Raw genomic sequence first — 16,643 nt, 5'->3', positions numbered from 1 at the left:
AGTAACTAAACATCATTTAAATGTGAATGGGCAGAGAGGTAAGTATAGATCTGATTATAAATCGTAATGCATTTAAAGGTTTTCCTAATGCTGTTTTCTTGAATTTCCATTTCCTTTAGAAGCTTTGAGTTAAAATTTTTTTTTTAATCCTTTTTCCTTTTGTTGTTTGGGGGTCACACCCAGCAGTGCTCAGGGTTCACTCCTGACAGTGCTTTGGAAACCATACACAGTGTCAAGGAACAAGCATTCTAAAAGACAAAGAAGGGCCAGAGTGAGAGTACAGTGGGGAGGGTGCTTGCCTTGCATGTGGACAACTTGGGTTCAATCCCCGGCACCCCATATGGTCTCCTGAATACCGCTAGCAAGATTCTTGAGTGCAGAGCCAGGAGTCAGTCTTGAGCACTGCTGGATATCCAAACAAACAAACACCATAGAATAAAAGACAAAGAGATGCTAATGAAACAGTAGAGCAGATGGGGCATTTGCCTTGCATGAGTCACCCAGTGCCACTATCCTGGCACTTCATATGGTCCCCAGAGTCCCACCAGGAGTGAGCCAAGTGCAGAGCCAGGGGTGCAGGTATGGTCCTAAAACCAAAACCAACCAACCAAACAAAAGACAGAGAGAAAGAAGAAAGGGAAAAAGACTGTGTCTGTGTGCATGTATCTGTGTTTTACACATGCATAAATGTCAAGCTTGAAATTATCATTAGAAACAATTGCCAATTATGAAACAGACTTGCAAATCCCATGCCATTTTAATAAATACTTTTTTTCTATAGCCCTTCCTATTTCACATCCATATCCACAATATTGCCAGTATTACCAGTTGAGGGATTGGAATGTCATTGATAGACAGTAAATAATGAACTCTAAGAATAAAACCTGGGCTCCTGTCTATAATTCTGCAGGCAAATAATTAGATTCCAGATCAGAGTAAGGGGTTTTACTAGGTCAAAGTAATGAGTAAGGCTGCCTCCCTGCTAATAAAAACAAAGAACACTGCCCTTAGCTTAGCTGTAATCTTGCCTACAAGCAGGAAAATGGGCGGAATGACCTTTTCAGTCTCAATTTATGATGGGATGCCGTGTCATTTGAAAACTAAAGGTAGAGTAAGGAGATAAAATGCCTGTGATCCTAAGAAACACCCAGGAAAGGGTCGCTAAGCAGAACATAGGAGAAGGGGTGCAATCCCCAATACAGAGAGCACCCAAGGAGACAAAGCCAGGATACTGTGCAGGGGTGAGGTGTGGAGGGAGAGGAGTTGAGAATAATTTCTGTATCAGACATGCCTGACATCAACAGGTTTACACACACACACACACACACACACACACACACACACACACACACACGGTACTCAGCTGAAAAGCAAGAAGAGAATTGGGTCTTCCACAGCAGAGGGGATTTAAAGTCATGTGTCACTTGGGTGAACAGAGCAAAAGGCAAAACAGCATAGAGTGAAGTTAAGAATGTGAATGTGGGGGTCTGACTGCTGGGTTTGAATAGGAACAAAATTCAAACCTATCTCCTCACTGGGATAATAATCTAACTCAAACTCACCTACAAAAATTGCTCCAGGGTTCAGATACACAAGCACCAACAGAAGGTTCCCTGCCGAGGGCTCCCTGCTGGAGCAGCACCCACTACTCCCATCACTGTCACCAAGGCACAGGCGGGTGCTGTGGGCCCACCAGCAGGGAGCCGGCAGCCACCAACTACCAGTCTCATCGAAGATGTGATCAATGGTACCTGCCAAACACACAGCTAACTCTGGTGCAATCCTTGCCACCACATTTGGTCCCCAAGGGCCAGAAGTAAGCCAAGCACTGCCACGTGTAGCCCCCAAACCAAATAAAGCAATCAAATCTACCACAAATGAAGGGGTGTAGATGGAGGTGGTGGCTCATTCCAGGTAATGGATGAAAAGAAAGTCTGGAAGAATCAGGGCCAGAGAGAGGCAAAGAGGGTGAAGCACTTGTCCTGCATGCAGCCGACCTGGGATTGGTACCTCAAACTGTCCCCGAGCATCTCCAGGAGTGACCCCAGAGCACGGGGTAAGCCCTGAGCAGTGCCCACTGGGACTCAAAAGCCAAAAATTTAAAAATAAATAAATTAATTAAAAAGGTGGGGAATACAGGGGGAGTCTGGAGGAATGAGAGCCCCTGTGAACTCAGGTTCACAGCAGGCAGGGCCCAGGCCCCGATGAGCTCCTCCACAGTCTGGGGGAGGGTCCCCCAGGGAAAGGGTCAGTCTGAGCACTGGGCAGAATCCATAAAAGCCACCCAGCGTGAGGCCAGATCCTGGCCGACGCCGCCCGACAGCGCCGTCATCCCTCATGCGGGCGGCAGGCCGACTTCTCATCAGCAGTAAGAGAGGCCTGGGGACAATGGAATCGTGTCTTCAAAGTGCTGAGGGGAAATAACTGTCAAGCTAGAATGCGAGACTATCACTCAAGAGCTAGAGAGAAATAGAAATGGTTGGAGGCCCGTAAAGCAGAGAGAGCGCCTCAGCCACAGATCCAGGCTGCAAGGGACTGATGGCCTGGCAGGGAGGGGGACACGGGTGGGCTTGTGAGAAAAATCAGACGGAAACAAGGCCTGGGAGGCATGTTTCCCCGGGTGGCAGTGAGCAGTGTCCCTGACCCCTGGCTGTGGGAACGCCTCCTGCTTTCTTAGGAATCTGAGTCCCTCCGTAGTTCCGTCTTTCTTATATCTTGCCTCCTGACACCTCACTTTTAATAGGTTAACAAAATATTACAGGCAGGAATTTCAAAATAATGTTTAAATAGAAAAAAAAAAGTGACAGTCCCTGCAATGTTCTCCCCCACTATCCTCAGGCTTATTTTCTGGCCAAAACTACCTTTTGTATCTTCCAGTTGTCTTGGCTAGTTATTTATCTTCTTATTTTAAAATAATATGCTGTGCCAGGGAACTGCCAGAAAAACCCATCACATGCTGGCCGGCTGGGACACCTGGCCATTTGCCATGTGACAGTCCTTCATAATCTGGGAAGAAGTTGTAAACTGTCCCAAAGACACAGTGTTCTTGACCTTGGAGTGTGGAAAGGCATGATTTGGTCCATTTCATTTCCCAGAGGTAACTTATATAAGTAACAGGGTGAGATGTTTGGCAATACTGTTATATCGTACTTCATAAGAATTCACCTCAGTCTGCCACTCTATCTCTATTCAAGAATAATATATGTCTGCTCCCAAGTGAAACCTCCTAATAAGCTCAATAATATTAAAGTACGTAAGATCAGGTAAAAACAGAGAAGGGAGGTGACTTCATCCCTCTACGGGAAGTGACAATTCCCATCAAATAAAGCCAGAGCTGGAGTGCAGATGAAATCGAAATTGAGGGTATTTCTTATAAGAACAGGGTAAGTAAGGGTAGAAGGTAACTTTGTGTGAGAGAAATGGGGTGAATCATGGTGAAAATTTTCTATCATTTGGGGAAAAAAAAAATAGAATTCCACCAGCAGAAGGCTGAGAAAACAGTAGAGGTAAGTAGAGCTAGTACTTATTACTTGACATGATCATATTGGGAGAGGTGTTGAGGAGAGGTATTTGGGCCACACCCAGCGGTGCTGGGGGGGTGGGGGGGAGCTATTCCTAACTCTGCGCTCAGGAATGACCCCTGGAGGTGCTCAAGGCATTATATACCATGTATGGTGTTGGGAATTTGAACCAGGGTATAAGCTGCCCATCAATTTGATGGGGTTTAAATGTGGTTTGAATCATCGGAACACCTGCAAGGGAGATTAGAGGATGCCCTAAAAGCCTCTATACTCTCAGAGAGCCTGGCAAAATACCGAGAGTAACCCACCCACATGGCAGAGCCTGGCAAGCTACCCGTGGAATATTCGATATGCCAAAACCAGTAAATACAATGTGTCTCATTCCCCTGATCCTGAAAGAGCCACCAACACGGCAGCGTTAAGAAGGATGAGGAAGGAGAGGCTGATAAAATCTCAAGGCCAAAACGAGGCTTCCAAAATGAAGGACAGAAATGACTGTCTATACTTTCAATGCATGTACGCTGGCATCAGATGTATCCATCGAGGACCTGATGGTACAAGCGAGAAAGATCAAGTACGACATCATTGGTCAGACTGAGATGAGAAGGCATCAACCACATCATGCCATTTTCGACACTGGAGAAGAACTGTTCCTCGGAACATTCGACAAAAGAGGCATTGGTGGTGTCGGTGTCCTTGTCAACACGAACTTGTCCATGAGCACTGATTCATTCGAATGCCTAACAAGCTGAATTTGCTGATTACACTTGAATAGGTGTGGCTCACTGCCAGCAGTTTCTATCTTTGTTGTCTATGCACCAACAACCAACTATGATGAAGAAGAAATTAAGAAGTTCTACATAGAGCTGGAGAAGTTCTATAAAGACCACACCTTCTACAAAATCATTGTTGGTGATTTTAATGCCAAGATAGGACTGAGAAGATCAGCTGAAGAACTCCACATCAGGACCCATGGCCTAGAATGAAACGAATAGGGTGAGAGACTATCTGAGTTCATCATGTTGAACAAGACCATCCATGGTAACTCACAGTTCCAGAAGGCTAAATGTTGGACATGGGAGTCTCCCGGTGGATGGTTCCACAATGAAATTGACCACATCATATTCAATAGACAGTTTTGCCTGACTGATGTTGCTGTTGTCCCAAAATTTCAAATGGGATTGGACCACCATCTCCTTCGTGCAAAATTCTACTTCATGGAGCGTGGAGAAAGGGCTGCAAAGTTTAAGAAGAGAACTCCCAGAATCATCACCAACTGGGAGCTCTTTGGCACTATAGTGGCAACATGGGAAGATGCTGTCGTTGACAACATTGACGAAGAATATGATTGACTGGCTCAGCATCTCCATGATTGTTTGAGGAACGCTGAGAGAGACAGACAGAGAGAGTACCACCAAAAAGACACCTGTCTTCGAAAACTCTCGAGCTCATTCACCAAAGTGGCTTGTCATGAGCCTCAGTCAACCACAAGTGAACGTCCAAGCTCGCAAAGCAGGGCAGAGAAGCGATCAAGAAAGACCTCAAAGAAAGAAGAGCAGCAGTGCTGGCTGATGTGGCAGAGTCTAGGAAAACACACCCGCCTGTCCTTTGCCAACTAAAAGACCAAGATGACTGCCCTCCGATGTCCTGATGGATCTATCATATTTTCCAAAAGGGCAATGGAGAGGATTATCCATAGCTATTACTTGGATCTCTTCGATAGCCACGTCCACCTGCCCACATACCAAATTCCGCAGGATGAATATGTCATTCCCAACGTTCTCCCTTCTGAAATCAAACACACCATTTTGTCAGTAAAGAAGCAAAAGGCACCCGACCCAGACAAGATCAGACCAAACACCTGAAGAATCTGCTATCAGTATTCATCAATACACTGGCTTGGCTCTTCACATGCTACCTGTCTGAATACAAGGTTCTGTCCCAATGGAAAACCAGCAGGACTGTACTACTGTACAAAAAGGGAGACATCCACGACAATGGCAACTATCGCCCAATCTGCCTGTTGTCTGTAGTCTACAAACTGTTCACTCGAGTCATCCTGAATAGGATTGGCAGAACACTAGATGAAGGATGACCATACGAGCAAGCCAGGTTCTGAAAAGGATTCAGCATGATCGACCATATCCACACGGTAACCAAGCTCATTGAGGTTTCTTGGGAGTTCAAGATGCCACTCTGTCTAATGTTCATTGATTTAAAGAAGGCCTTTGATTCTGTTGAGACTGAAGCACTCATCAAAGCCCTAGCCAAACAGGGTGTTCTAGCCTGTCCCTCCTCTCCCTCAACCTTATGCTCTGGAACATCTCTCTTTTGTCACCATCCCCCACCACGTGAAGTGTAGGATAACACTGTTCTGTCCTTCCTGCATAGCCCCAGGTAGTTTAGGTTTATTGGGTTGCTCTCATCACAGTGCTCCCATTCCTCTGTGTTTATTTGTAACTTCTTTCTCTGTGCTCTGTTGACTTGTAAATATTGTTTTTCTCTTTTCCCTAAGTCTTTGCATAGTTTATTCAGAGCAATGTCCTTTTTGTATGAAGAGGTAACATTGAGGCTTGTAGGGCATATCTCCTGAAAACATCTTGCCACTAACTCAGACTACAGCACTCAGGCCAGATTAATCATTCCTAACCCTAGCAAGGTCCAAATCTAGTGATTATTTTTTGGATCATGACTGCATTTGTCCATGACCAAGCTCTTAACTTACAGTTAAGCATATAGCACTTTGGCCAGGCCCATCTCAATGCCAGGGTAACACATAGCTTACCGCTTGCCCTGGTTCCATCCAGTCCCTTGTTGGGACCCTGCTTTTGGGGGCGCTAGGAAGTAAGGGCAACTGAGGCTCAGGTGAGAGAACAAATGCCCAGGAGGAAAATATCATTGAGAGTCATGTTACAAAAGAATAGCATATACTGTCTTCTTGTGTCCATACAAAAAGGATATAGCTCCAAATAAACTATGCAAAGGACTTAGGGAAAAGAGAAAAACAATATTAACAAGTCAACAGAGCACAAAGAAATAAGTTACAAATAAACACAGAGGAATGGGAGCACTGTGATGGGAGCAACCCAATAAGCCTAAACTACCTGAGGCTATGCAGGAAGAACAGTGCTATCCTACAGTGGAGGATGGTGACAAAACTACTACCAAGTGAATGATGGTGACAGCACTACTGCCGCTAGTCCCATGATTCCAGTTGGTTCCTGAGACAATAGAGGGCAGAAGTCTGGGGAGCCTGCTCATCTAAAAATCTCATTTTTCTACTGTTTCACTTGCTTCCCAGGAAAGTGAACAGAATTCTTGTTTAGGATGGCTTTCCCCCGTGATTTCCACGGTTTCAGACTCTTCTAACTTTAAGTGCTGAGTCATTTGCACGGGGATTTTTCATTTTCTTTCTCTCTAAATTCTTGTATCTTATCTTCGGTCCTGGCATCCCTGGCATTTCACAATGACATGCCTGCCAGTGAGACTATTTTTATTCCTAGTGCTGGGTTGCTGGCACGACCTTCTCGTTTGGAGACACAGAACCATCAGCTCTCGGAAGTCAACCTGCCTCATGTATTTAAGAGTTTTCTCTCATCTATTCTCCCTCTGTTCTCTCTGTTCTCTCATGGAATTCCTACTGATCAGATATTAAGACATCCTGGGTTGATTTGATCGTTTTCTTCTTCTCATTTGCTACCCTTTGTTCCACGTGTGATTATGCTTTCTGGAAGATTTTCTTATATGTTCTTTAAATTCTTCTGGATTGTTTATTATCATTATTCCTTTTTGTGTGTGTGCTGCTGTAACTTGAATTCTCAAGAGCTCATTTTGAAAATACGTTAACTATTAAAATTTGTATGGAATCATAAAACTTCCCAAATATCAAACACAATTCTAAGAAGAAGAAAAAAAGATGATAGGAGGTATTGATTTTCTCAACTTTGAATTGTACCACTGGCAGAATCTCCTGCCCCCATGCATGGCTGTCCTCGCTGGGGCCCCTCGGAGGAGGGTGGGTTGAGTTTCCCTCCCCGCCCCAAGCAGAGTCCCGACAGCTGAAACCTCCAGAACCAGCCACAACCATGCTAAGACCACTCTCCACACGCATAAAGGTACTGGCAGAGGAACAAAGGCATGCGGGTCCCGGGGCTGAGATCTCCAAGCCTGCTCAAATTGGGGCTGAACATCCTCCACCCAGATCCTCCATCTTCCAGTATGCAGGGGTCACACCCACCAACTGCCCGCCAGTGCCGTGTAATCCCATCAATGGCCAAGACTCAGAGACTATAAAACCCAACTCCCAGAAGCACGCGGCCACATTCTCAGCCACGCGACATCTTATTATCTCATTCTTACTTTGGACAACCTGGCATGCTACCTAATGTAACCTGTCCACACGGCAGAGCCTGGCAAACTCCCCATGGTGTACCCAATGTGCCAAATACCAGTAACAATGATGGATCTCATTTTCCTAACTCTGAAAGAGCAATGAATGACACTTTTTAAAATCTCAGGACTAGGGCGAAGGAGACATTACTGGTGCCTGCTTGAGGCAATTGACGAACAACAGGATGATCGTGATCGTGAATTGTACCACAAAGTTATCATAATCAAAACTTCATGGTACTAGAATGATAGACTTGTAGACCAAAGGAACAGAACTTGGAATCCTGAGTTAAATTTCCAGATGTATGAACTGTTAATCTACAACAAAGAAGAAAAGTATGTAAAGTGGAGCAAAGAAAATCTCTTCAACACAGGTTGCTGGGAAAACCGGATAACCACATGCAAAAAAAAAAAAAAAGGAATTAGAACCATACCTCAAAGTCTTCATAAAAGTAAACTCAAAGTCGATCAAAGACCTTGAGATCAGGCCAGAACCAATAAAATACACAAAAGAAAACATAGAAAGAACTCTTAAGGAAATGGACCCCAGAAGAGTTTTCAACAAGCTGACCAGAGGTGAACAAAACAAAAACAAAAATAGACAAACAGGACTACAGGATATTAAAAAGCTGCACAGTAACAGAAAACAAACTCAAACTAAATTGTAAAGATATTTTACTGAATGGGAGAAAATATCTGAACATAATACATCAGATAAAGGTCTAATAGCCACAATCTATAAAGCACTCATAAAACGCAACCACAAAAATAATCCAACAACCCATCAAATAACGAGGAGAGGAGATGAACAGATACTTCTCCAAAGAAAGATGGATGGCTAAAAGGCATATGAAAGAGTGCTCATCATCATTTTTTTTAACTTTTATATTTATTTATTTATTTTGCTTTTTGGGTCACACCCAGCAATGCACAGGGTTTATTTCTGGCTCATGCACTCAGGAATTACTCCTGGCAGCACTTGGAGGACCATATGGGATGCTGGGAATCGAACCCGGGTTGGCCGTGTGCATGGCAAACGCCCTACTCACTGTGCTATCACTCCAGCCCCTCATCATTTATGATTGATGAAATGTAAATCAAAATAAGATATCATCTCACATCAGCAATAATGACACACTTTGAAAGTCTAGAAATATTTTGCCAGTTGTGTGAGGGATACGGTGAGAAAGGAACCCTCAAACACTGTTGGTGGGATGTCTCCAGCTTCAACCTCTGTGAAGAGCAGTATGGAAATTTCTCAAAAAATAGAATTCCCATATAACCCAGTGATACTCCTTCTTGGCCCCCGCCCCCCCCGACACATACATACACAAATGGGAAAGGAAATATGCAGATGTATGTTCACTGCACTGCTTAGTACAATAGCCAAGATAGGGAAACAACCCAAATGCCCAAATATGGATCAAGTAGTCATGTTATATATACACAACGGGCTACTGTGCAGCTCTGAAAAAGGACAAAACCCATGCAATTTGTCATGACATGGATGGATCTAGAGGGTATCATGCTGAAGGGAGTCAGTCAGAAAGAAAGGGATAGATAAAAAATTATCTCTCTTACATATGGGATTTAGGGCTGGAGTGATAGCACAGCGGGTAGGGTGTTTGCCTTGCACGCGGCCGACCCAGGTTCCATTCCTCGGTCCCTCTCGGAGAGCCTGGCAAGCTACTGAGAATATCCCACACACACAGCAAAGCCTGGCAAGCTCCCCATGGCATATTCAATATGCCAAAAACAATAACAACAAGTCTCACAATGGAGACGTTACTGGTGCCTGCTTGAGCAACTCAATGAACAACGGGAGAACAGTGCTACAGTGCTACACATGGGATTTTAATATACACAGTATTGGAGCAACAAATGGTTGAAAGCAACAGAACTGGATAATTGACCTAGAGAAGTGAGCTTATGCGCAGGGTGGGGGTTGGGGAAGGGGGGAAGGGTGAGCTGAATAGAAGGGGTCTCTGCGTACTTGGAGGGAAGCAGATACCCTGGTGATAAATGTGGAATTGGAAAGATATATGCATAAAATAATCATTAAAAAGTGTTATAATTCATAGTACCTCAAGAAAGATAAATAGCAATTTTTATAAACAAACCGCATTTAGCTATCAGGCTTCAATTAACCTTTTGGAAGCCCAAATATATATATATATATATATATATATATATATATATGTGTGTGTGTGTGTGTATCTTAAGAAAAGAGCTACATTTTCTTCTTATGTTCCAAGAACAACTATAAAAACTTTAAGATTAAAAATTTTTAGTTTTAAATTTAATCACAGTGAGATACACAATTACAAGGTTGTTCGTGGTTGGGTTTCAGTCATACAGTGTTCCAACACCTGTCCCTTTAGCAGTGTACATTTCCCACCACCAATGACCAATGTCACTAGTTTCCCTCCCGTCTGCCTCCCCTCCATACCTCCCTCCCTCCCTCTATTCTCTCTCTCTCTCTCTCTCTCTCTCTCTCTCTCTCTCTTTCTCTCTCTCTCTATCTCTCCACTCCTCACTTTTTCCTTTGGAGCATTTATGGTTTGCAATACAGGTTCTTCCTGCATTAACATATGCCTCAGAGACCTGGGCCCTACGCAAACAAGATGAGAACGCCATTCAGGTCTCCCAAAGAAGAATGGAAAGAGCTATGTTTGGAATATCACGTTTCACTCAAATGAGAGAACAAATCCGGAGTTCTGACATCCGTCGACGATCAAGGATCAGGGACGCTGTCTCATTTGCCAAGGTGTCAAAAATCAGATGGGCTGGTCACGTAATGAGATTTAAAGACGACCACTGGACTAGAGCTGTTACTGACTGGATTCCACGGGATGTCAAGAGACCGCGTGGCCGCCCACCTACCAGATGGTCAGACTTCTTCGTCAAGATCATGAACGATCGGTTTGAGGCCCTTCATGTTCCCAGAGCGAACAGATGCCATTGGGCTACACTAGCACACGACAGGGACAAATGGAGACGTTACTGGCGCCCGCTCGAGCAAATCGACGACTAACGGGAAGTTAAGTGATTACGTGAATACAGGTACTCAAAGGTTATCATGTATATCCCCTTTACCACTTCCAACACCCAATTCTTGTCCAGAGTGAACATTTCTATTATTTTCATACTAATCCCTTCTCTATCCTAAAAACTTAAGATTTTTTAAATATTGTTTTTATCCTGTGCCTTGGTGTCTCTGGTTAAATTTGTTCCTCTATTAAAATGAAAAACTTCCTCAAAGGTATGTCTAGGGATCTTTTTCTGTGTTTAAAGTGGGATACTGTGGTGCTGACAGAAAGAGCTATGCGAATCTCTAGCCTTCTGACCGCTGATGCCCAATGCCTACTTTTTATTTCTGAAAAAGGAGCCAGTGTGCTCTGTTGATCTACTCAGACAGTGAATGTCACAGGCTGTGAAGAGGAAATAAATTCCACCTCAAGAAAAACTGCATTTCTAGTCTTATTCCTTGTAAATATAAGGACTAACAAATGTCTGTGTCTGGATTAGCAGTCAGTGACCACTGTGGTAGACCAGTAGTTTCTAATCTTTCTGTGAATTGGCATGACTCTGTAGACTGGGAATTGAAAACTACTGTGCTAACTAATGAAAGCCAAGCTCACAGAGCTCAGATGCCCCAAACCAGTGAACTTCAGCCCCTGGGCCATGGACGAGGACCAGTTCACAGGTGTAGAAAGGTTGATAACCACTGATCTACCGCCTTAGTTTAAAATGCAGATCTGTGGACTGTATGCAGGATGGGTGCCAGTCTGCAGATGTTAAAGGGCTGAAGAACTCTGTCCTAAACTCCTTCATTGCTTTATTGGTATACTGATCACTAAGCAAGTATGTTCTTTTACGGCTCCAAAGAAGAAAACTGGCTTTCAAAGCATATTGAAATTTTAGTTATTTTTAATTTGTTTTTAATATTTGAGCCATACTATGGATTCTGTTTATAGAAAAACATACTGAGATGCAGACAGAACTATTTCTAAGTCACTGTCACTGTCCTCTCGTTGTTCATCGATTTGCTCAGGCGGGCCCAGTAACGTCTCCATTGTGAGACTTGTTTTTATTATGATTGGCATATCGAATATATCATGGGTAGCTTGCCAGGCTCTGCCATGTGGGCGAGATACTCCCGGTAGCTTGCCGGGCTCTCCGAGAGGGGCGGAGGAATTGAACTCGAGTTGGCCATGTTGGCTGTATGCAAAGCAAACGTCCTACCTGCTGTGCTATCGCTCCAGCCCTCCAGATCATTTCTACGTATGATCTATTATAGTAGCTTACCAGATATCTCATTACCCACAGGAAATATCTAGAAAGAACTCAGAAGTTACCTTTAGTCTCTTGAAAAATAAACTACTCTGTAGGATAAAAAATAATGGTTTGAGTTCGATAGGGGTAAAAATGTATTGTGATGAATTACTTTGCATTTCATGGTCTGCATAGATAGGATTTTATTTCTACTATATCTGCATCTCCATCTCCAAAAGAACTCATGCATTTATAACTGAAAAATGGCTTCTTCTCAAATAAAAACAAATTTCATACATAGAAAACCCTAAGCCAGAGAAAGGAGGGAGAGACCCAAGCACAAATCAAAGGTGACCCTAGATGTCACTTGCAGGGATGAGAGTCCTCCATAATCACAAAGACAAAGTTCTAAGAAAGAGTGGCTACCCTAATAAAACCAAAGTTCCCAATATGGCAAGCACAGTGGAAATAAAGTAAGTAAAGTAAAAGGTAAGTAAAGGCCCTCCCGTTGATCATCGATTTGCTCGAGCGGGTCCAGTAACGTCGCCATTGGAGACTTTGTTGTTACTGTGTTTGGCATATCGAATACGTCACAAGGAGCTTGCCAGGCTCTACCGTGTGGGCGAGATACTCTCGGTAGCTTGCCGGGCTCTCCGAGAGGGGCGGAGGAATCGAACTCGGGTCGGCCATGTTGGCTGCGTGCAAGGCAAACGCCCTACTGCTGTGCTATCACTCCAGCCATACCACCCCATAATCTTCTACTCGACAGCGACTAACGACAACTCACTGACACCCTCTCTCAGTTCATGCAGTCTCTGCTGTATAATGAAATATTAGTATCTGGTCACCCCAGTCAATCTCCCTCTCCACAAGCACAGACACATCCTTCCTAGGGTGGCTGGAAACCCAACCCCCACCTGATACAACATGTCTGGAACAGACTATGTACTATGGACAAACCCAAACAGTCACATTGTTCCTTTCATCCTTTTCATCAAATTCAACCAGCTCTATGAAAATACATGCTAAACATCTTACTGATGGATACATCAGACTTAGCTATTCTTTAAATAAACAGTTAAGTCAATGCATACTTTGGTTGACTTTTCCCCCTATAATGGAACATGTGTTTTTGAAACCACAATCCTAACTGACCTTACAATAGCATATGACACACACTGCTTCCTTTGACCAAAATCCTTCTCTTGCTTTATTTATCAGCCAAACTCCTAGCAGGCTCAAAGTCCTACTGAAGAGCTCAGAAAGCATTGTTTTCAATATCCCCTCCCTTTATCCACCTTACCTCTACCCCAATTTCTCATTCTCTCACTGAATTAGATGATGCTCTTCTGGCTCCTAAAACCATCCTCTGCATATTATCGTCACAAGAGTCACACAATACTCTTTCTCTCCATCTAGTCTTTAAATTTCTCCAAGGCAAGAAACTATGTTGCTCATCTTTATGTTCTGGTTCTTATCACTGTCAGCACAAACAGATGACTTGAAACTTACATACAGAGTTGTGGAGATGGGTGTTTAGAAAACACTTAGTTTGCCCCGCTTGATCCAAAAATTCCCAAGCGAGTAATGCCTAAAAGTTGTGCTAAGATATAAAAATATTCTCTATTCTCAATAAAACAGAAATGTTTTCTTTTTTTGTTTTGGGGCCATACACCGTGGTGCTCTGGGCTCACTTATTCCTTGCTCAGTGCTCAGGGATTACTCCTGGCAAGCTTGGGAGACTAGAAGGGGTGCTGGGGATCAAACCCGGGTCAGCAGTGTGCAAGGCAAGCACCCTGCTGCTGTACTATCACTCTGCTCCCCTTCCCCAGAAATGTATTCTTATGACAATAAGATTAAATAAAAAACCTTACCGGCAAAGTTCCAGGCAGAGATGCATCAAAAAAGGAGACAGAAGAATTTGGAGGTGCTGCAAAGTGAACTTGAGATCCAGAGAAGAGTTTAGAGTTGGAGGATATCTGGGCATGAATTTCCAAACCTACCACCGCTGTCCACTTGGGTTTACTAAAGAGAAAGACATAATGGTTAAGAAGTGAGTTGCTTTGTCACTCTGCCACCATGTATAACTTTCTGAGCACAAACTAAAAATGTCCATTTCCTGTGTTTTTACCTCATTAGAATTTTACATCCCAATGCTAAAAAAAAATGTTGATTTGTACTGGTGACTAACTCATAAGCAGTCCATAATGAATACCCACAAGACTGGTAAGATAAAATTCACTGGCATTTTAAGACAATTTAGATATGGGTATCAGGTGGTGGCTGCTTGGCTGGCTTCAGTGAAAAGCAGCATTTTCTAAATTAACTGTTCCTTAACAACCAATCACTCCGCAAATGAAGGAAACTGATCTTGCAAACATTATTTAGAATTAACATAAGCATCAAGATTTGGCTTGAAAAATGATGGTAAATAACTAGCTGCACATCTCATTATTAAAAAAGGAAATTTCCAGTCATGTTTTGAATTCATTTTATAACAATGAATTGCACGCACAATGAAGAGAGACACAGATGGGGAAATGTGGGCAAAGGAAAACATTAAGCCTTCCGATGTGGTTTTTTTTTTCTTTTAAAGTCTCTTAAACCACTTTCGATTTGATATCTAATTTCAGATTCTCTTGTTTGTTCGGGCTTGACTGTTACCAAATTTCAGAAGCTGTTAAACGCTGCAGTAATCTCTTTTATTTTGCCATGCTTACTCTGACGTTCTGGATGCATATTTCATACATCAGGTCTCTCCAACTTTTTAAAAGTGTGCTAATTCTGGGACGATACCACAAAGGGCTGGAGCACATGCTCAAGTCCAATCCCCAGCACTGCACACTCAAACCGTACAGCACGACCAGACATGACTCTAGAGACTGGGAGCACTGAACCATCAGGTCTGGTATCTCTAGGAGTGAGCCCCCTCGGAAGCCTGTGCAGTTCTGGAGATGATCTATTTACACATTTTTTATGTTGTTAGCCTGTTTTTCTTTGAAGCAATTTTTGTATTACCTAGATTTTTATCTACACATACTGGCTTTCCTTTAAATCACTTCAATACATTAAATTCTATGAGATATCTATAATATAATGAAGAATTTTAACATTGGAAGCACAGTATGTAATTGAGAATTAAATGAAGAACTCACTGGAAATTCTACAGTTCCAAAATCACTAAAAGCACTTTTGCAGTTTGATCACATGAAGAAAAAAAATACACTTTCCATTAACAGTGAGACGATCTAATTCATGAAAATATGAACCAGAATGCTTCCGAACAATTCCCCCCTGTTCCTCCAACTGAAAAGCAAAATAATAACAACAATAATAATAATAATAACAACAACAACAATAATGGCTACCTATCTCAAAGGATAAACAGATTAGACAAATGCCTTATGTTTCTCTATTTAAAAACAAATACTTAAATCTTATGACCTGAAGAACAAAACAGCTGTTCAAAGGCTATGCAGAAAAATATGCAGAACTCCACATAACCAGAAGGAAGAGCTCTCTCTTGTATTGGCTGCTCCTACACCTAGACCCATATGCGACATGAAACATCTTCACAGATAGGCGGTGTTTTCTGACTTTTACTCGTCAAGTTTTGGAAAACTGCTGGCCCACAGTGGCGCTAAATGGCACTTTAATTGCTTTGTCCTAGTATCATGACACTGCTAGTGCTATTAGTAAGGTGGCCGAATGGCCGAATGCACTCTTCTGTCTGGCCAGTCTTCAATTAAAAAAAATTTTTTTAATTAAATAAATAAATAAAAGGCATCTGCAATTCTACAGTGTCGAGTTCCCGAATACATCTGCTTGAAACCGTGCTTTATGTGCAGGGGCGAGGCTGACGGAGGCTACTTTGGCTTTCACTTAGACTTTAGAATTTCACGTTAACACCCAACACCTCCCCGCCCATCAAAACGTCGAGCCTGAAGGCTGGGCTACCGTGGTCATCATCGCCCCACTTCAGCGGTTCCACCTCACACAGAAGGGGACAGAAAATGGTATGAGAGAGTATAGCCTTGCCTCGGGCTCTGGGTCGTGCTGAGGGACTGTTGGGCTACTGAGCTCTGCCCCCTTTTCTCGCTGGACGAGGACCCTGGCGGAGCCCCTCTTCCCAGGCGCGAGCCGCCGTCCACGTAGGCGAAAGCCCATCGTCTCCCAGGACAGCACCGGCGGAGCATGGGCGCCGCCATTGTTTCTGCAGAGTCCTGGTCAGGTGACCCCGGCTCCGTTAGCTGCGAGGATCTCTGGGAAACGTAGTTCTGGAGGTGCAGGAACCCGCCCCAGACGCGGAGCAGAAGACTACTACTCCCGGTGAGCAGAGCGAGCCGCAGGCTGCCGGAACCCTGCAGAGGAGGGGGAGGGAAGAGAAGAGAAGGGGGCGGTTTGCAAAAGGGGCTTAGTTAGAGGGTTTCCGGGTTGGAAGGCGTGACTCCTCCTAGC

At 43.6% G+C, this 16,643-nt stretch overlaps 1 protein-coding gene across 1 annotated transcript in view; it reads right to left on the bottom strand.

Annotated features, from left to right (window-relative positions):
* Positions 1 to 16,424, bottom strand: part of GATB (glutamyl-tRNA amidotransferase subunit B) — a 66,951-nt gene extending 50,527 nt beyond the window's left edge. The window contains exons 1-2 of the mRNA XM_056118975.1: positions 16,224 to 16,424; positions 14,060 to 14,210 (exon numbers count right to left, since the gene is read on the bottom strand). Of these exons, the coding sequence (XP_055974950.1) occupies positions 14,060 to 14,210; positions 16,224 to 16,393 (321 nt within the window). The 5' untranslated portion in view covers positions 16,394 to 16,424. The remainder of the gene's footprint in view (positions 1 to 14,059; positions 14,211 to 16,223) is intronic.
* Between the last annotated feature and the right edge of the window lie 219 nt (positions 16,425 to 16,643).

This window comes from Sorex fumeus, unplaced genomic scaffold, assembly GCF_029834395.1.
Source record: "Sorex fumeus unplaced genomic scaffold, SorFum_2.1 ptg000039l, whole genome shotgun sequence".
NCBI lineage: Eukaryota > Metazoa > Chordata > Mammalia > Eulipotyphla > Soricidae > Sorex > Sorex fumeus.
This window is presented reverse-complemented; position numbering and strand designations above follow the sequence as displayed.